This window comes from Hordeum vulgare, chromosome 2H (assembly GCF_904849725.1).
Source record: "Hordeum vulgare subsp. vulgare chromosome 2H, MorexV3_pseudomolecules_assembly, whole genome shotgun sequence".
NCBI lineage: Eukaryota > Viridiplantae > Streptophyta > Magnoliopsida > Poales > Poaceae > Hordeum > Hordeum vulgare.
Window position 1 is genome coordinate 65194553 of NC_058519.1, and position 22646 is coordinate 65217198.

Consider the following 22646-nt stretch of genomic DNA (forward strand, 5'->3'; position numbering starts at 1 on the left):
CATGAGTAGGATATGAATCACCATAAACATGAATATCGTAGAGGCTATGTTGATTTTGTTTCAACTACATGCGTGAACATGTGCCAAGTCAAGCCACTTGAATCATTCAAAGGAGGATACTGTCCTATCATACTACATCATAATCATCTTGAAATTCATGTTGGCATCCAAGACAAACCATTATAAGCTCCTAGCTAATTAAGCATGGCATCAGAAACTATGATCTCTAAGTTGTCATTGCAAACATGTTTCTCTCATAACAATGCTGAATTAGGAACGATGAGCTAGTCATATTTACAAAAACAAAATAGGTCGAGTTCATACCAGCTTTTCCAGTCTGAGTCACTTCATCATATATCGTCATTATTGCCTTTCACTTGCACGACCAAATGATGTGAATAATAATAAGAGTGTTCGTGCATTGGACTAAGCTAGAATCTGCAAGAAAACTCAGAGGAGAAGACAAAGTAATACGGCTCTTTGACGGATAAACAATGATGCATATGAGAACTACTAATCATTTTAATCATGGTCTTCTACCTTGACCCAAATAAAAAGAAAACTATTTACACGGGAAATGTCCCAACAAGCAAAAGAAAAAACAGGAAATATTTTTGGGTTATTTCTTTTTAATTACCACTAAGCAAGCTGGAAAGTAAACTTACAACTATTTTTTTTCTCATTTTCAAACAAACACGAGAAGAAAGCGAGAAAAAGAAATAAACTAGCATGGATGATACAATGGAAAAGTGTGAACACCGACTATCAAAGTGAATGTGTGAGCATGAATATAAAGTCAGTGAGAAACACGTACTCCCCCAAGCTTAGGCTTTTGGCTTAAGTTGGTCTACTCCCAAGGAGGGTAGTAACCGTCTCTGGGGTACTCCAGAGTGTACTGAGGGTGCCACTGCTGGGTGAGCTCCTCTTGCTCCCACTGATAAACTGGCGTCTGGTACTCGACTGGTGGCTCGGGCATGGGCGCCCGTGGTGGCGCTATGCCCCAATATGCGTAGATGTCCGAGGGCATAATAATGTACCTGCCTAGATGAAGGTTGAACAAAGAAGGAGCAGGAAAAGTAATAGTCTCACGAGTACCCTGGCTAAATACCAAGTTATAAATCATCCTCTTATCATTACCTTTATCAAGAAAATCATGGCGAACCATGCTATCATAATCTAAATATCTCTTAGGAAGAAGCATCTCTTCTTCCTCATACAGTCTAATAGGTATCTCAAAATGTTTAGCAAGACGGGTAGCATAGATACCTCCATAAACAACGCCTTTGGTACGGTTCCTGTTCAACCGTTGAGCCACTATAGCGCCCAAGCTATAAGTTTTATCATTATAAAGAGCTTCGCGTAAAACTGCAAGATCTGGGGAGCTAAGAGCCCCAGCTTTCCCACAGCCAATCAAAATTTTCCCACGAATAATGAGAGATACCGAAGCACGGGAAAATGCACGCTAGCAACTCTAGCGCCAGAAACCCCTCTCTCCTCTCCTACAGCAATAGTATCAATGAAAGCCTCCATGTCCCATGGACGAGGTTCATGAATATCCCCAACATAAGGTAAATTGCAAACATTGCAGAAATCCTGAAGTGACATGCGCTGGGGGATATCATATAACTTGAACTCAACCATAGGAGGGCTCTTCCTCGGATAAAAATTAAAGCTTTGCACGAAAGTATTAGAGAGGAGGAGGTATTGTGGACACTTATCTTTGACAAATGCGGTAAGGCCTGCGTTCTCCACCAAGTAATAAAAGTCCTCATAAAGACCAGCGGCGTGTAAGAACACATCGCTTGGCCACTCACATTCTCGAACTTATGCAACTCGGGGGACCGAATACTTGGGTTTCTTCTTCTCATTTTCATCTTCCTTGGGGTCACGGCTCGAAGAGCCTCTTAGGAACCTCCTCATATTTTCCTTTTTCTTTCTTTGAAAATTTCTAAAAAATTTAGTGACTCAAAATAAAAGTGAACAAGGCTTAACAAAACTCATAGAAACTACTCCTACAAGTGCCTAGAGGCCATATCATGCATCAAAACTACTTGGGACCAACTAAAATTAACATGCAAAGCTCAAGAACAGGGTCACCAAGGCAGCAATAATATGCAATGAATAAAGCACTAGAACAAAAACTAATTGGATCAATGGAGGAGTCACATACCAAGGAACAATTCCCCAAAACAATTTGGTGAATGGGGCTTTGCACAAGGAGATCGAAAAATGCAGCAAAATGAGCAAGAACACGGGTTTGAGCAATGGAATGATTGTTTCTGGAGGTAGACAAAGGAGATGGGTACTGGAATAAGTGGAGGGGGGCCACGTGGGACCCAAGAGCCTACCAGGCGCGCCTAGGGGGGTGGCCACGCCTCCTGGGCTCGTGGCCCACTCGTGCATCCCCCTGACTAGTTATCTATCTCAGAAATTTTTAAATATTCCAGAAAAATCATACTTGAGTTCAGGGCATTTGGAGAACTTTTATTTCCGGGTCACTTTTTTATTGAACGGATAATGCGGAAAACAGGAAAATAAAGCTAAATTTATTATTTTTCTTCTAAACAACAGAAAGTAAAAGTTGGGAACAGAAGGTTGTGACTTCTAGATTCATCCATCTCATGGTCATCAAAAGAAATCCGTCAATGAGGTTGATCAAGTCTCCTTGACAAACTTTTTCCGAATCACATAAAACCAGAGAATTTTCGAATAATCACTAGGTTACCTCAACGGGAATGTGCATATCCCCAACAAGTATATCATATTTCATCTTGACAGTAGGTATAGGGCATTCAACGCTTCCAATAATAATTGATGAAGATTTTTCAATAGCATTAATGCAATGAACTCGATATTGTTTCTTTGGAAAGTGCACTGTGTGCTCATTACCATTAACATGGAAAGTGACATTGCCTTTGTTGCAATCAATAATAGCTCCTACAGTGTTTAAAAAGGGTCTTCCAAGGATGACCACCATGGCATCATCCTCGGGAATATCAATAATAACAAAGTCCGTTAAGATAGTAACATTCGCAACCACAACAGGCACATCTTCGCAAATGTCGATAGGAAAAGCAGTTGATTTGTCGGCCATTTGCAAAGAAATTTCAGTAGGTGTCAACTTATCCAATTCAAGTCTACGATATAAAGAGAGAGGCATAACACTAACACCGGCTCCAAGATCACATAAAGCAGTTCTAACATAATTTCCTTTAATGGAGCAAGGCATAGTGGGCACTCCGGGATCACCTAGTTTCTTAGGAGTCCCACCCTTGAAAGTGTAATTAGCAAGCATGGTGGAAATCTCAACATGAGGTATCTTTATTTTATTAGTCACAATATCTTTCATGTACTTAGCATAAGGAGACATTTTAAGCATATCAGTCAAACACATTTGTAAAAATACGGGTCTAATTATTTCAACAAAGCGCTCAAAATTCTATCATCCTTTTTCTTGGATGATTTGGGAGGAGAGGGCATGGGTTTCTGAACCCATGGTTCTCTTTCTTTACCATGCTTCCTAGCAATAAAATCATTCTTATCATATCTCCTATTCTTAGGTTGTGGGTTATCAAAATCAACAGAAGGTTCAATCTCACGTCATTATCATTACTAGGTTGAGCATCAACATGAACACCATTATCAATATTATCACTAGGCTAATGTTCATCACCAGATTGTGTTTTGGCATCAGAAATAGACATCATTTGGATTCTCGGGTGTAACAGCAACAGGTTTGCTAGCATGCAAGTTCCTGTCATCTTTCTTTTTCTTCCTATTACCAGGATGACTAGGTGCATCAGTGTTAACTCCTTGAGAATCTTATTCAGTTCTCTTAGGATGGCCCTCAGGATACAAAGGTTCCTGAGTCATTCTACCACCTCTAGTAACAATTCTAACAGAATCGTCATTCAACTCATTAAGCAAGTCATTTTGAGCCTTAAGTACTTGTTCTACTTGAGTAGTGACCATAGAAGCATGTTTACCAATAAGCTTAAGATCATTAACATTTCTATCCACACAAGCACTTATATGATTAATCATACGAGCATTTTGTTTCAGTTGTCTGCTAACATAATCATTAAAACTTTGTTGTTTGGCAACAAAGTTATCAAATTCATCTAAGCATAAGCTAGCAGGTTTATCATAAGGAATATCACTCTCATTGAATCTACGAAGAGAATTTACCTCTACTACCTGTGTCGGGTTATCAAGACCATGTATTTCTTCAATAGGTGGTAGATTCTTAACATCTTCAGATTTAATACCTTTCTCTTGCATAGATTTCTTGGCTTCTTGCATATCTTCAGGACCGAGGAATAGAATACCACTTTTCTTTGGAGTTGGCTTCGGAGCTGGTTCGGGAATAGTCCAAGCATTATCATTGCTCAAGATATTATTCAATAGAATTTCAGCTTGTTCCACAGTTCTTTCCCTGAAAACACAACCAGCACAACTATCTAGGTGGTCCCTAGAAGCATCGGTTAGTCCATTATAAAAGATATCAAATATTTGATTTTTCTTAAGAGGGTGATTAGGCAAAGCATTAAGTAACTGGACAAGCCTCCCCCAAGCTTGTGGGAGACTCTCTTCTTCAACTTGCACAAAGTTATATATATCCTACAAGGCAACTTGTTTCTTATGGGTAGGAAAATATTTCTCACAGAAGTAGTAAATCATATCCTGGGGACTACGCACACGACTAGGAGCAAGAGAAGTAAACCAAGTTTTAGCATCACCCTTTAGTGAGAAAGGAAACAACTTAAGGATATAGTAATGGCGAATTTTTTCCTCATTCGTGAATAGGGTGGCTATGCCATTCAGTTTAGTAAGATGTGCTACAATAGTTTCAGATTCATAACCATGAAAAGGATCATATTCAACCAAAGTGATTAACTCAGGATCGACAGAGAATTCATAATCCTTATGAGTAACAAAGATGGGTGAAGTAGCAAATTTAGGATCATATTTCATTCTAACATTCAGAGATTTTTCTTTCCACTTGCGTAGTAAATTCTCAAGATCATAGCTATCCTTACAAGCAAGAAAGTCTTCAGCTACCTCTCCCTCCATAACATAGCCCTTAGGTATATCAGGTAATTCATATCTAGGAGAGCTAGGTCTAACAGGTGAAATAGAAGGTTCAAATTCAATAATTTCATCAGTTTCAGAAGTATCATCAGATTCAACAGTAACTCTAGCAATTTGTGCATCAATAAATTCACCCAGTGGCATATCACTATCAAGCAAAGCATCATCATAAGCATCATGGATAGCAGAAGTAGCATCATCAAGTACAGTAGACATATCAGAATTACCAATAGGTGGTGGTGTCGCAAATTTACTCATAACTGAAGGTGAATCAAGTGCAGAGCTACATGGCAGTTCCTTACCTGTCCTCGTAGTTGAGGGCAAGACTTTAGTTTTTGGATCTCTTGGATTCCTCATAGTGATCAACAGATATAAATTTCAAGTGACTCACAGAATAGAACTATGCTCCCCGGCAACGGCGCCAGAAAAAGGTCTTGATAACCCACAAGTATAGGGGATCGAACAGCTCTCGAGGGTAGAGTATTCAACCCAAATTTATTGATTCGACACAAGGGGAGCCAAAGAATATTCTTGAGTATTAGCAGTTGAGTTGTCAATTCAACCACACCTGAAAGACTTAGTATCTGCAGCAGAGTTTCAGTAGCAAAATGGTAGTAGTAACGATAGCGGCGGTAACAGTAGCAGTAGTGATTTGTATAGCAAGTGTGACATCAGTAGCGGTAAAGTAACTTAGCAAGGACCAATATAGGAAAAGCTCGTAGGCATTGGATCGGTGATGGATAATTATGTCAGATGACATTCATCATGTAACAGTTATAACAAGGGGTGGTATGTAACTAGCTCCAGTTCGTCAATGTAATGTAGGCATGTATTCCGTATTTAGTCATACGTGCTTATGGAAAAGAACTTGCATGACATATTTTGTCCATCCCTCCCGTGGCAGCGGGGTCCTAATGGAAACTAAGGGATATTAAGGTCTCCTTTTAATAGAGAACCGGAACAAAGCATTAGCACATAGTGAATACATGAACTCCTCATACTATGGTCATCCCCGGGAGTGGTTCCGGCTATTGTCACTCCGGGGTTGCCGGGTCATAACACATAGTAGGTGACTACAACTTGCAAGATAGGATCAAGAACACACATATATTGATGAAAACATAATAGGTCCAGATCTGAAATCATGGCACTCGGGCCCTAGTGACAAGCATTAAGCATAGCAAAGTATTAGCAACATCAATCTTAGAACATAGTGGATACTAGGGATCAAACCCCATCAAAACTAACTCGATTACATGATAGATCTCATCCAACCCATCACCGTCCAGCAAGTCTACGATGAGATTACTCACGAACGATGGAGAGCATCATGGAGTTGGCGATGATGGATGGTTGATGATGATGACGGCGTCGATTTCCCCTCTCCGGAGCCCAGAACGGACTCCAGATCTGGCCTCCCGAGGAACAACAAGAGGTGGCGGCGGCTCCGTATCGTGAAATGTAATGAACTCTTCTCTCTTATTTTTTCCTGGGCGAGAGAGACTTTATACAGTTGGAGTTGGAGGCTGCGGAGCTACGTGGGCCCCATGAGCCTGCCAGGCGCGCCTCCTGGGCTCGTGGGCTCCTCGCTCCGTGTCTTCAGGTAATTCTTGCGCCAGTATTTTTATATATTCCACAAAAAATCCTCATAAGTTTCCAGGTCATTCCGATAACTTTTATTTCTGCACAAAAACAACACCATGGCAATTTTGCTGAAAACAACGCCAGTCCGGGTTAGTTCCATTCAAATCATGCAAATTAGAGTCCAAAACAAGGGCAAAAGAGTTTGGAAAAGTAGATACGATGGAGACGTATCAGATAACTAGCATGGCATTGATAGTAATGATATCTGAGGAAATGTTCATCTTGCCTGTGATCCCGCTTGGAAGGAGAACGACTCCGTGAAGCAGACGAACCGACGTAGTCGAATGGATCCTCAGATTCTGACACGCTTGCGGAACTCTATCGAGAAGAAGCAAACCGGAAAAGGATCAACACACGATATTCACCACGACACATGCACGACATGATGCACAACACATGATGCATGATCAGTTTCAAATATGTAAGGCATGACATGGCAATTCACACAATCAAACACTACGCATTATAGACGGAACTCCACATTTAGTTATTTAGTTCATTCGCATTTGTTTACACGACAAATATTAAAATGTTGCTAACATGGCAAGGGGGTGAAGCACAAATTAATCTACCTATCTAGGCATTTTAAATGAGGCCGGAAACGACATATATCATCTCCGAAACGACCCCACGCGTTAACTTTGTAATCTGTCCAGATTTGTCCTAACCACATTTTATGTTTGTTAAATGGTAAAAAAAAGTGATTCACGTGATTCTACTCGTCGTTCTAGTCCATTTACATATATGGCTCATCTCCAACGGAGCTACGGTTAATTAACTACGACCTAAACCGTTTCTATCACGTCGACACGCCAACTGATGCAAACATCATAGCTAACAGCCTTAAACATGCATGAGAGCTGGATAATATTAATCTACGCAAAATTCTACATGTTTTACATATATAATTCGTCGCGATCCGACGCACAAATTAAAACTTATGGGCGTTTGAAAATTATGTTCATCTGTGAAAAAGAATTAAATCGCAGGTGCTAAAAAACCCCTACATGGGCCGAATCTGTCTAACGGGCCAAGCAGAGGCATGTGCGCAACATACTATATTGCGCCACGGGCGCTGGATAGGGCGGCGGAGTGTTCGGCTCACCTAGGGCCTTGGCCTGGCTCGGATCTGAAGGGGAGGCGGAGCTGGGCCTCGGGGCGGCTCGCGACTGGGCCAGTTGTATCTTGCGCGGCCCACGTGCGGGCGACACGAGCTGGGCCGGCTCGGCTTGGGTGCTATTGGGCCTCAACCTGGGGCGTACCGAGCAGTGATGGAGGCCGAAGCCTGCTGCGTCGGCGTGGAGCTGGCGCACTAGGCCGAGGGAGGCGCTGGGCGAGGCGCGGCCCAGAGCGAGGCGAGCGGTCAACGGTGCCGGGATCGGGCAGATCGAGCCTCGTGCTTGATCTCCCGATGGGGCTGGCTGAACTCCGGTGACCGGCGAGGTGGGAGGTGTACGGGGGTGGCGGTGTCGGAGTCTGGGAGCACAGGCTGGCCGGCGGCGGGGCAACACGGCGGCGGGGCGAGGAGGAGGAGCTGGGCAGGCGATGACATGGGGCGGAGCTGGTCGGGCAGCTCGGGGCCGGCGGCTTAGCTGCTCGGGCCGGCGGCTGGCGGCGGCCAACGGCGGGCTGGCGCTGGCTCCGACACTGGCTCGAGCGGCGCGATGGAGATCCGGCGGCACGGGAGCTCGGAAGGCTCAGGAGGAGTGGGGCGAGCTGGGGCTCTGGCTGGCTTAGGAGGAGCTGGCCAGATGGGCTTCGTGGTCTGACCCGGGCTCGGGCGGGCCCGGCGGCTGGAGGTGGGAGGAGGAGCTGCAGCACAAATTTCGAGGCTGGGGGTTAGGGTTTTGTTTTTGGCAGGGGATGATGGCTTAAATAGGCAGGGATTGATTTAGGGGATAGGTTTAGGGTTTATTTGCCCGTTTTTAGAGCGTTCTATCTCGATCGGACGGCTCCGGTCATGGGTTGGCTAGGATGGATATGGTGGGTTGTGTAGAGGTGCTAGGCGGAGATGAGAGGGAAAACGGGCACCCAACGACAGAGTTTTAAAACACCGAAACGTCCGACGATAAAACCGGCTATAGTGCCTTTATAGGTTTAACGGTTCGGGTATCAAACGGACTCCATTGCAACAAAATTTGGCACGCGGCCTACCTACACTATATAAAGACCGCACTCCAAGTTTCAACCCAATCCGAGAATATTTTATATGCACTTTTAAAAACAATATTTTATCGATGTCGCCGGCGCGTGCGTGTGTGGTTGGTCTCGAAATGGTCAACGACAAAAAAATGAGAGGACCGGCAACTACTAACGGATGCAAGTTTTGAAAACTGGCGGCAACGGAGTACCGATGCAATGCAGATGATGTGAGTGATGCAATGATGAATGCGACAGACAATCGAATCGCATGACGGCAACGAAATAAAAAGGGGAATCTTCTGGAGCGCCGGTCTCGGGCTGTCACAACTCTCCTACACTAACAAGAGATCTCGCCCCGAGATCTAAGAATTAAAGAGGGAGAGTAAGAGAAAAAGCAAAAGGTAAAACTTAGTTGCTTGTGTAACAAACTAGTGAAACCAACGATCCTTGAAGGTGGCAAAGATATGAAGAATGATATAAGAAACAAGCAAGAATTCAATAGAAATTTTGGCAACACTTCGGTAGGAAATTGAGACAAAAATTTGATAAGATGGAAAGATCTTGACTAGATTCACAACAAACCAACTAATTTTAATAAGCAAGGAGAGAACATGATCTTGAGAGAACACGATGATAGATTGAAGAGAGCAACATCACCACAGCTCTAGAACAAGAGAATAGAGACTAGATCATTGGGAAGAAAAGAATGGAGAAGAAAATGACAACTAATATCACAATTGAATTTAAGAGCATCCTGACAAGATGAATAGAATGGGGTTGTTGGCAAACCCACAACGGAAAGAACAAGCTTGTAGTGGACTTATGAAACCCATCCCAAAATAATGAGGTGATAACCAGCCACTAACAGAAACAAGGATTGATTGAATGCAACAGAAAGGCAAAACTTCTTACCCCAAGAGAATACATTGAGAACTAGAATCAACGATAATCACCATAATAGCAACAATCCTTAGAAAAAGCTTTAGGTGAAATCCAATCCAAGACACCTCAATGAAGAAACCATGGGTTTGAAAATATCTCATGATCATAGAGTTGGTGGGTTTAAATATCTCATTCTTGAAACAAATTTTCTTCGAGACTCCTCCACTAACAATAATGCTATAACACCACCTCAAAGGATAAAGGAAAAGAAAAGATGGAGTAGTTGGGAAAAGAATTGATATCATGAGCCACTCCGGAAAAAGAATTGAAATCACTATGAAACAAGAATAAGAATTATGTTATGCTTATCCTTCATCAAGTTAAATTGACGACAAGCAACGGATTTAGCATACCACTTATTCTTCTTGGAAAGATTGAGGAGAGATATGAGCACAAACTTGAAGAAGTCTTGAAGGAGGCCCCGGTAAGAATTGGGGTGAATAGGGATAACAAGAACGAATGGAGATACATGAGAATGAAGAGATCATGAGCCACGTGAGGGAAAAACTTGAACAAGGCCTGCATAATTGAGAGACAAACGAAGAGACAACAATTGAGAAGAATTTGAGAATGAAAGCTGAAAGCTGAGAACGAAGAATCTTCTGAAATGATGGCCTTCAAAGGATCGAGAAATCAAAACAACTCTGAAATGCACCGGTTAGACATGGAGGGAATTACTCATGATTGGGAACAATTGCGAAGATAACAATAAGCTGAGATGAAAATCTTCAAAGAATGGAAAAAGACTTGAGAAAAACACCTCTTCGGTCTTCAATGCAGAGAATGACAAGAAGAAGCACCGCCCAAAATTAGTAAGACACTCTGGAATAATGAAGAATGAAAGGTTAAGCCAAAGATGAGACTAAATTCGAATGGATCTTGGAGAATGAAAATGACTAATGGAATCCATACTTATGTCACACTTGAAAAGATTTAGGTATCTTCGGGTAAGATTACGAAGTCAGATAAGATCCTGGGAAAGAACCTGTGGGTTATGTGCCCACTGAAAGAAAACACCGGATGAATGGATTGTTAAGAATATCGATTGCGCCAGTACAAATGAAAACTAGATGAGGTGGGAACCCCAAAATAATTGTAAGGATTGAACACAAGAAACTTTTGAGATATCTCCAGCACTCCGGATAGAACACAGATTGATGAATAATAAGAGAGGCTTGATAAGAATTTTCAACATGGGAAAGAATTTAAAGGATGAAAAAGATATGATGAACACGAGGAGCCTAAATTGGATCCATCGGAGAAGAAAACAAGAATGAAGTATGATGAACTAGCAACTCCTGAGAATCTTCACAAGAATCACTAGAAACAATATGGAAGAAAAGAGAGCGAAAGCATTGATGAATTGAAATGCACTTGGATGATAATTAAATCATTGGAGAAAAAGGGAGGGAGGGCGGGGAAAAACAAAGATAACTTGGGACAGATGAGATGAACTCCGGAAAGAAGTGAGAGATTGATCTTGCAAATCTTGAAAAGGATAGAATGAATTCGGTTGAAGAGAAGCATACCAATTGAAAAGAATTGATATGATGACTCCGGAAAGAAGTGAATTGATAAGACAACTTGATTGAGCAAAAGAATTGCATTCCCTTAGAAATATGAGAACACCTCTTGGAAAAGATATGAAATCACCATTTGACATCGAAGCAACTCAAATTACCATACTCCAACAAAACAAAGGACGAAGCTTACGAAACAAGCCAGAACAAATTCATGACAGAGATTTCGTCCGATATTTTCATGGATAGGATCGCACGGGCTCTATCCTATAGTAGCCATCATGTACAAGGCAGTGCACACGACATACGAAGCATTCCTGAGCCGTAGCAAGCTACGAGGACTCTTTAAGATACAACGAGAATCGCTGTAAGACGAACGTGAACAAATGAATCCACTAGATGTCGAACCCCAACCTCACATCATGCATCTGTTGGAAGATTGTCCTATAAGTAACTACTTGAATACCCACCTAAGAACTCCCAAAAATTTTGGTCGTGCAATCGGGTCCACAGATACAAGGAGTAAAATCCATCACCCAACTCCTAGCAATAACACTACCACGTCCAGTGTATCACATCCGTCAACACATAACAAATATCTCAGAAACTCATCTATCTCAGACCCTCGTAATCACAATGATACTAAGTATGGCAGTACCCCCGAACTCTCTGCACCAGTACTGAGGATGTCGGGGTTACCTCGCCACTACCAGTATTGAAGCAATTTCGAACATCCTCTGTCCTGAGATACTAAGAAATCTAAATGATAACGATGATCTCAAGAATCCCTTGGAGCTCAACTCCCCGGAATAAAATCAACACATCAGGAGGCATCTAGTCAGAACTCTGTCACATCGACATTATATAGATTCCAAAATATCCGCGTGATCCTAAAAAAAATTGAGTGAGAAGAGGAGTAGAATCAAAATTATTACGTCAAGATAACTCAGCAGAGCATAGAAGAGGAGAAAAAAGAATCCTACTCTCCGGTATATAACTAGACTCAAAGCAGTTCTTTTCACTAGACTCGACTCGGCCATGTTCGATCAATCAAGGGGGCTCCTAGGTCGGTATTGCTCTGATACCAACTTGTAACGCCCAAGATGCGGTCCTATCCTTATTTTTGGCGTGAGATCTCAACACGGATAGAAACGCATCTCGTCGTTTCGCAAGAATGGATATCGTTACAAGTACATGTACTGAAAAGATGAGTATAAGGAGTTGGCTACACTCGCCACAAGCTACATCAGAGTTAGAACAGTACAATACATACAATCATCATGAAGAAGAGCAGGGTTCGTCTACGAACGAAAGCAAACGATAAAAGAACGACGTCCATCCTTGCTATCCCAGGCTGCCGGCCTGGAACCCATCCTAGATCGATGAAGAAGAAGAAGAAGAATTTGATATGCAAGAGGAGGAGGACCTCGCAATATTCATAGCTACGCACGCGAATAAAAAACCGAGGCACGGTGATTCGGTTATGGGTCATCAGAAATTGTGGAGGGATAAGATTGATGCCCACATAGATTGATGATGGACTATTTTGCGGATGATTCCACATACCCCGAGTCCTACTTTCGACGCCGTTTCACGATGAGCATCGAGCTATTCAATTGCAGTGCATAAAAACTGGCGAGCCATGATCGCTTGTTTCGGCAAAGGAGGAATCCCACCGGAGAACTCGGGCATAGCACATTTGAAAAGGTGACTGCCGCTTTGCGTATGTTGGCATATGGTATTCCGACGGATCTCGTTGATGACCACTTGGCCATGGGTGAGAGTCAAGTCATCATGTGTGTCAAGTGCTTCATAGTCGGAATTGTGCAAGTGTTTGGTCCGGAATATTTGAGAGCTCTCAATGCTGAAGACACTGCAATGATTTTGGAGATGAACAAAGTTCGTGGGTTCCTAGGTATGCTTGCCTAAACAGATTGCATGCATTGGAGTTGGAAGAACTCTCATAAGGCATGACATGGTCAATTTCACGGCCAGAAAAAAAGTTCCACTATAATCCTTGAAGTAGTAGCCGATCACGAGACTTGGATTTGGCATTCCTTTTTCGGAATGTCTGGATCTTTGAATGACATCGACGTTGTTAATCGGTCACCACTCATGTATAAGATTGCAAATGGTGAAACTACACTGACGGAGCTTGTAGCAAATGGCCATACATACAACTATGGCTACTATCTTGCAGTTGACATCTACCCAAGGTGGCAAACATTTGTGAAGTCGTTGACGACACCGCAAGGTAAGAAAAATCTTGATTTCCATAATGCTCAATCGACGGCTAGGAAAGATATAGAGAGAGATTTCGGGATTTTGAAAGCCCAATTTGCTATTGTGATAGGACCGACTAGATTTTGGGATCGAAAGATCCTTTGGTACATCATGAATGCTTGCATGATCATGCATAACATGATCATCGAGAATGAGCGTGGACAAGATTTAGACTATTCTCAGTATGAGTTGTTGGGACATCCCGTGCGTGTGCAGAGGACGACTAGATGGGTAGCCCAATTTATTGCCTCCTATCATGCCATTCGACGTGCCGAAACACATAATGATCTTCACAGGGCCGGCCCTGGCGTATGGCCGGCGGGGCGACAGGAGGGGGGCCATAATATTATATGTATGTACATTGTAGTGTATTATAAAATATAAAAAAATACAAAAAAGGAAGAAATTAGATGGTTAGGCCCGGCTATGATCAATTACCCAGTTTATGCACATGTCGTAAAACCTGTTTGTGGCTTCGTCTTTCGGTCGCCTCGACGGCTCGATGCCTCATCTCGAGTGCCCTCGTCAAACGAATCGCCAGCTTCAGTACTGCGGCGTCTCGGCCTGCTTGTCGCCGCTGTACGCGCCCGCCAACCAGCAGACCGGCCATCCAACATGCGAAGAAACGCTGATCTTGAAAAGGATATCTTGGACAATATTGATCTTGATTGTGCCCTTAATGACTTTGCATCAAGAAACATCCGAAGAAACTTTTTCTGAAGAATTAAATTATTATTGTTGTCGATGAAGTCAGCCGAAACTTGGTTCTTATTTGAAGTAATAATGTCATTTTAGTTTCATTTCTCTATCTTTTTAGTATTATTATTGTCGATTTAGTAAGTTAAAATTTTGTTATTATTATTGTCGATGGAGTCAGTCAATTATTATAGTTAAATTTTAAACTAAAAATATATGGTCTTAGGACATAGGGGCCCATGTCATTGAGTTAGCCTAGGGCATCCCGAGACACATGGCCGGCCGTGGATCTTTAGAAGGATCTAATCAAGGAGTGACGGGCATGGCATGGCCGCCAAAATTAGTTTGATGTTGTATGTTTCATGTTGTATTGTTGAACTATTTGTTGTATTAAAAAATAAACAATTTGTTTGAGTTGTAATAATAATTAAACTATTTATTATTGTTTTTTTGTTTGATCTTCTTAATTTTATTGTGGTGAGAAATGTTGTTTGGGCGCTGCAAATATTATGGCGGGCGCTGTAAATATAATGCGCCTGCTGGAGCTGCGTCGCCGCATCCTATTTTCCAGTGCTTGCTGGAGCTGGCGCCATACCGCACGCTAAAAAGTCAATTTCGACGCCTAGGAAATCAGTCAGGTCCTGGACCATCAGATCCATCGATCGTTACCCGTTGGATTCAGTCAACGCCAACGGCTCCTTCATCCTCCTCTCATCACAACAAATCGCATCTTGGTGGGAGCAACGCCACCCGACTCGTAGTAGGAGACACACCTCGCCCGGTCCGCAATGATGTTCCACTCATCGAGGAAGCTTCACTACAGCGCCACGCCAGCGCGGTGAGCTCCAACACAGCACCTGACGTCGTCGGTGATCCTTCAGTGCAACGACATCGACGCTCCATCCCAGCACCCGTCGGCGTCTGACGATGTTTCACTGCAGCTCCACACCGGCGCGGCGAGCTCCATGGCAACACCTCGACGTGTGCCACCAGCGGAGCTTCACTGCGTCACGCCGACGCGGCGAGCTCCATGGCAGCACCTCGACGTGTCATCAGCGGAGCTTCATTACAGCGCCACACCGCCGTCGCGAGCTCCAACACAGCACCCGACGTTGTCGGTGATGCATCACTATAGCTACATCGACGCTCCATTAGTGCTCCACCCCAGCGCTCAACGGTGATGTTTCACTACAGCGCCACACCTGCACGATGAGCTCCATGGCAGCACCCCGGCGTGCCACCGGCGAAGCTTCAGTGCAGCACCACAAGCGCGTGTTGGTACTCCATGGCAGCACCAACAACCCCCATCGAAGCTCCATCGCAGCACTCGATGGCCTCCGATGAAGCTTCATTGCATCGCTACCAGCACGTGTTGGTACTCCATGGCTACACCAGCAGCCCCCGTCGAAGCACCATTGCAGCACCCGATGACCTCCGACGAAGCTTCACTTCAGTGATGCCATCACGCGCGGTGACGCACTATCGCAACGCGACGTCGACGGGGTTGCTGTGACGAAGCACATGATGGCGACGAGCGGATGCTGCGATGCAGCACGGGGCAGCGATGCGGGTGCTTCGTCGTCCGCAGCACCGACGAACACCATTGCAACCCCTGTCGAAGCTTCACCATGCAGCACGCGCGTGATGTCGGGAATGGGCAGGCGTCACCTCTTCCTTGCAGCATATGAGAGAACTCGTGGAGGGGAAAATGAAGGAAAAAGATGAAGATGGGGCGAGTGAGGAGAAACACATCGAAAATAGTAAGATGGAAGGGAATACTTCTTGATGAGGCTTAAACCGTGCTGTAATCAGCCGGTTGATTTTAATACATTAAAAAAACTTATAAGGCCCCTTTGGGCGAGGGTTCGAGTTGCTCTTAGAGCATCTCCAACAGCCGCGCAAAAAGGCGCGCGCGCGCGCTAAATATCAGTTTTACCGCGCGCGGTGCAGAAAGGCGCGCACCAGCGGCGGCGGGAAAACCGCGCACGCGGGAACCGCTTGCGCGCGCGCGCGAAATGGCGGCCTCTCGCGCGTCATTTTTGCGGCGCCGCCTCCCGCGCGCCTATAAAAGGCAGCGCGCGCGCTCCCTCGCGCCACCGCTCCACGCGCTCTCTCTCTCTCTCTCTGCCTCTCGCGCCGCCGCCGCCCCAGCGCTCCGCCGCCGCTCCAGCGCGCCGCCGCCCGACGCGCCACCATGCCGCCGCGCCGCCGTTCTGCGTCGGGCTACCGCGGCGTCCGCCAGCGCCCCCACGGCGGCTTCTACGCCGAGATACGCTCCGATGATCTATGGCTTAGCCTCGGAACGTACGACACGGCGCACGAGGCCGCTCGCGCGTTCGACGCGGCGGCGTGGCGCCTAGGTAGGCCGAGCCGCCAAATGAATTTCCAGGACGTCCAGACGCTCCAGCAGGCGTTAGACCTCGCCCCGCCGCCTCGTCTGAACTCCGCACAAGATCGTGCGGAGCACAATGCGCTGCAGCGCCGCCTCCTCGTCGCCCAGGAGGACGAGCGGGTCATGGCGGAGTGGCGCCGGCGCCACCCGGAGGAAGTCGCCTACGAGCAGCAATATTGGGCAAGTCGCCGCGAGGAGGACACGCGCCGGCGCCGCGAGGAGCGTTTGGATAGGCGTCGTCGGAAGGCATTGGCGTGTGCGCAGGCCGACCTCGTCAATGCAGGCGGGAGGTCCTTCTTCACTGAAGAAGATGAGCGTTGGTTGGACTGCTGGCTGTCGACCTCTGACGACACCAACGACGACGACGATGGTGCAGATGACTGGAGCGACTGGGATTAGTTTTTTTATATGTTTTCGAACTATATAGCGCCGAATATCTATCTATGTTTTCCAACTACCTATCTAGTTGCAATATAAACTTTGTATCCTTTTTATTTGAATGCAATCTATGTATTAAAAAAATATTGTGCGCGCTGCATTTTTGAGCACTGCTGGAGCGGCGCGCGCGCTGCATTATAGCGCGGCTGTTGGAGCCAGCGCCTGTCCCCGCGCTAAACCAGCCGAAGCGCGCGCGGCAAATGCATTTTTTGGGCGCGGCGCGTAGCGCGGCTGTTGGAGATGCTCTTAGGAGCGTTTTAATGCGTTGGCATTACAGATGCCCTAAATTAACAATTATTGTCTGTTTTTCTTGGTAGAGTTGCTGTGAGGCCATCTGAAAGGAGAGCAAGTCAAAAAAGAACGGAGACCGGGTAGTCCACCGCCGTCCCTGACCACACTCTCCCCGATCCGATCCGCCGCCGATGGCCGCCGCCCCTCACCGCGCTTTCCCCGATCCACCGCCGATGGCCGCCTCCCGCTCTAGCCGAAACGCGGCCCACCTCCGCCTGGCCGTACCTCCGCGACTCGCCGCCCACCCCTCCTTCCGCTTCCCCACCACGCCCCTCCCCACCCCATCCAAGACGCGCCTCCCCGCCGCCGGCGCCGCCTCTCCCTACGCTGCCGCGCTCCTGCGCGTCCTCGCGCTCCACTCCTTCTTCCTTCTCGCGCCCGCCGCCCGAGCGCTCCCCTCCCTGCCCCACCTCTTCCTGCTTCCGCCGCTCCTCGCCATCATCTCCGCCGTCGCCATCCTCCTCCTCCCCTCCAAGAGCCAGCCCCACCCCTTCCCGGCGCTCCGCCACCTCTTCCGTCCCGCCCTCCTCCTGACGGCGTCCCTTCTCCTCCGCCTCGCCTCCCTCCACCTCATCAGTGACCCCGGTCTCGTCGTCCTCGCAGATTCCGCCGGCGCGTTGCTCGCCCGCGCCCTCAACCGTCCCTCCCGCCGTCGCGTTATCTCCGTCGCCGCCGCCTCCGTTTCGCTCGCGGCCGCATCGCCTTCCCACTCCGTGCTTCTCCTCGCACTCCCCTTTGCTTCCGGCCTCCTCTCCTCGGTCGAGCACTCTGTATCTGCGCGACATGTCACCCGCAGCCGCCACGCCCGTGCGGCCGTTTTTGCCCTCGCCGCCACCTTCCTCTCTGTGCCGGCACTTGCGGGCCTCTTCTTTCTTGGTGGCACTGACACCAGCCATGGTGTCCCGATTGGCCAGCTCTGGTGGTTGCTCCTTAACGCCGCTGTCTTTGGCATGGCCTTGGGGCGACGGCAGGCCTACGACAGCAGTGGCAGTAGCAGCAGACCAAGCATGAATTTTGCAATGACTTTTGTCTGCACTATTGTTCTGGAGCTGGTGTACTACCCAAAGCTATCGTTGCCGGGCTTCTTAGTTTGTGGGTTCATCTTGTGGATCGCCAGCAGGGAGCTGACTCCTTCAGGATATGTTGAGCTTGGGAGCGCTGACGAGTCGGTGTATGAGGCAGTCATGGGGCCAGTCCGGCATATCCTTAGTGAACGCAAGTCCAGGAAGATTGCTGCTTTTCTGTTGATCAACACAGCTTACATGTTTGTTGAGTTTGCCAGCGGTTTCATGAGCGATAGCCTTGGGCTGCTCTCTGATGCTTGCCATATGCTGTTTGATTGTGCTGCTCTGGCAATTGGACTATATGCGTCGTACATTGCGAGGCTGCCTGCAAATGGATTGTATAACTATGGAAGGGGCAGGTTCGAGGTGCTATCTGGGTATGTTAATGCAGTTTTCCTAGTACTTGTTGGGGCCCTGATTGTGTTGGAGTCGTTTGAGAGGATACTCGAGCCTCGGGAGATATCAACAAGTAGCCTTTTGGCAGTTTCTGTTGGTGGACTTTTCGTAAATATCATTGGATTGGTTTTCTTTCATGAGGAGCACCATCATGCGCATGGCGGTAGCTGCTCTCACTCCCATTCACATTCTCATTCTCATTCACATGATCATGGTCATGAAGATCACCATCACCATCACCATCATGATCATGTTCATGAAGATCACCATCATGATCATGTTCATCAGAGTGCTGATCACAAGAAGACTTGTTCTGGTCATCATGGAGAAACAAATAAGATCCATCATCATAGTCACCAACATGATAGTAGCAATGCAGAGAATCATCATCAACATAACCATGGCTGTAGCCACAAGCATGGTCACAATGGCCATATGGAACATCACCACCAGGGTGTAGATCAGGCTCATCAAGATTGTAGCAGCTTCAGCAGCGAGCAAGGACTTCTTGAGATTCCACTGATAAATGTGCACTCTCATGGCACAGAATCTCAGTCTGGTAATGGAGAACTGGAATTGCCAGAAACCGGAAACCATGCCAAGCCGGCAAGCCGGCGTCACATTGACCACAACATGGAAGGTATCTTCTTACATGTCCTGGCTGACACAATGGGAAGCGTCGGTGTTGTGATATCAACCCTACTAATCAAGTATAAGGGATGGCTAATAGCAGATCCCATTTGCTCTGTATTCATTTCAATAATGATTGTAGCTTCCGTCCTTCCATTGTTGAGAAATTCTGCTGAAATTTTGTTGCAAAGAGTTCCAAGGAGCCACGAGAAGGACTTCGAAGCAGCAGTGGATGATGTTAAGAAGATTAATGGCGTGATTGGAGTCCATAATGTTCATTTATGGAACTTGACAAACACCGATATTGTAGGCACTTTTCATCTTCATATATCAGCCGAAGCTGATAAGTCTGTTATAAGAGAAAGTGCTTCACGGATATTTCAAGAAGCTGGGGTTCAAGATCTGACTATCCAGATTGAATGTGTCGAAAGATAGCAGTTGTAGGTATAGCGACACTTGTCGGTAGTGTGATAGGATTTTGGCAGAGAGCAAATATATCTGTAGTGCTTAATGCAGGAACCATCCTTTATGTACCGCTGAAAGGAAATTGCATTATTAAAATACAGGTTTGCAGCTTAATCATTTTGGTCTGAGCAACTTAATATTTTGATGTTGTATATTGTCCATATCGCATATAGGCTTCACAAAAGCTTTCCTCCAGCCCTAGGCTCCAATCACATGATGATAAGCAGTTTAAGCTTAAACAAGCAGATTAATAAAGAAAACAAATAGCACAATGCCAGCAGAAAAGAAAGGAAACCAGAGAATAACGCAAGTTCATTACATGACCATATATAACCAGTTCAAACTTGAGCAAGCAAATGAATGGAGAAAGCAAATTAAGTAGCAATGCAACGAGAAGTGAAGCCTCTAAATTAAGAAGTTACACTGAATAGTGCAAGCGCTGGCGTTGTTGGAGCAGGGCAACAGGAACCTTAGTTCAGCTCAGATATAATCCGTGTGTATCTTCGACATCAGTCAAGGAATTGTGTCCATTTCATGCATCCTCTCTCATTCATCACCTGCTACATGCTCCGTCAATCCCCACTGGCCACCACTGCTGTGATTTTAGCTTGTGGAAGCAATGAAGAAATATGTGGGATCTAAAATGAAGCATGTCGAGAATTACTGAAAGAAAGCATCAGATGGATGAGTATACGTGCTCCAGATATATCCTTTTTTGTTTAGCTATCATTGTAAACATCATAATAGTCATCATCATCCTGATCATCGGTGTCTTAATTTGGAGATTGAGATGCCAAAAAGAGAAAGAGAGTAATTAATGTCAATATATAATTAGGAGGCATGTGCATGTATGTAGGACAGCTGCAGGAGTGTAGAAAGATGGAATAGAGAAAAAACACTGAATTCATTCGTTGATGAGTATCACGTGTTATTAGATGATCAATATTTAGTTGTGTAATCCTCTGTTTTGCTGCTTACTGGGAGAGCCTATATGCACTTCCTATTCTTGCTATGGAATCTATAAGTTTGGTCCCAACTCTTCTTGCTGCAGGACCTTTTGTTGCTTGCATCCTCGTGTCTTTAGGCAAGGAGTAAACTATCGTTTGGAGGGGAAAAGACTGATGAAACCATACATGATAGTATGCAAAAGATATTCCCTTCAGTTCTTGAATCAGAGTGCAGCAGTGAAGAACAGGATGCTTTTTTGGTTGATGAATTGGTCCGAAACTCCGAATAGATTGAGAGGCGGCGGCCATCAGGTTCCTCTATTTTGGTCTGGTAAGGAATGCTCTATTGGGGTGTTCCCATAATTTTCGATGTGAGTGGATCTTTGAAGTCCTTTTGATCTGCAAAATACTGTGAATATTGTGGACCGAATATTATATACGTTAAAGCTATTCGTTAATATTTTTGTATAAATGTGACCCATGGTAGTTAATTTCTTGACCATTTTGTGCCTATAATATCAGAGCTTTTTTCTTTCCCTTTTCCCTTCTACAATTTGGAAAACGTTGGGAAATGCCATGATCTGAAACCTGCCATACGATGTGTCATGCAGGTTCTCGAAGGACATGAAGTTTGAGTTTGACGATGTTAACGCGGTGCAGATGTGTGCAGACATGCTGATATTGAGGAAAGAGTTCAGTGTGAACATGATCCTTGAGGTGATCGCACTGACCTACAGCAATGCTGCACTTGCTGCAATCTTTGCTTAATGTCCAACATGTGGGCAGCTTTGTTTTAGTTTGACCGACATTGGCCCGTCCTCCTCTGCGCTGTCCCTGGTGCCAAGCATGGTCTCTGTTGCAGCAGCTGCCGCTGCGTTGCTCCCTCTCGCATGCTCGTCGTCCTGCCTGCCAGTTGGTCAACGAGGCAGCAGTATGAGATGTTTATCGCTGGTCTGTTGCCAGTTTTCCATGGACCATCCTACTAGCATAACAAATAGATGCATCTATCCAAGGAACCAAGCACCTCCCAGATTTTCTCATATATTTGTACCGTATGAATTTTATTGTTGTGTTGTCAAAATAGAGGATCATGGCTGTAGCCTCCTAAGCACAAGTTCTGGTGCTCTGTTTTCCAATCTTCAGTTCTTTACCGAGAAAAAATGACGGTGTGGCAATGCCCGGCATTATGATCTAGTGTTCCCTATATAAGCAGGTTTGATGTTGGCAGGGATGCTTGAAATGATAAGCATATAGTAGTAATATAAATTTCCTCTTGCGGTAATACTCCGTATATGTTTAGCGGCAGTCAATGTTATTTTTATCTTTGTTGCACATACCATGAGCAACAATTCATTACTCAGTCACTCGACTATTAGTGGGATATATGGATGCAACAAAAAGAAACTCAATTACCAGTCCAGTTTTGCTCAAGAAAAGGGGGAAATTATATGCTGAATCCTACTATTGAGGTTAGTACTATCCCTGAAGGAGTAAGTACTGAGATGAATCATCCCCTAGCCACTGTTACAGCCGATTGACAAATCTCAACAACTTATTAAGAATAATGAAAACAACGCAGATAATAATCCCTACTACTATAGTACACCAATTTTCAAATTTAGATTAGCCACTCACAGTGATGCAGAAGCATCTGTTAGCCGTTAATTTGTTTCATGGAATGAATCACAGCCATTTATCAATGTTG

The 22646-nt window shown here is 45.4% G+C and overlaps 1 protein-coding gene across 1 annotated transcript; it reads left to right on the top strand.

Annotated features, from left to right (window-relative positions):
- The first annotated feature begins 17502 nt into the window (after positions 1 to 17502).
- On the top strand, positions 17503 to 20108 carry LOC123425022 (zinc transporter 5). Its single transcript, XM_045108695.1, has one exon. It carries the CDS (start codon positions 17571 to 17573, stop codon positions 19962 to 19964), a length of 2394 nt encoding a protein of 797 aa, XP_044964630.1. The 5' UTR covers positions 17503 to 17570; the 3' UTR covers positions 19965 to 20108.
- The last annotated feature ends 2538 nt before the right edge of the window (positions 20109 to 22646 follow it).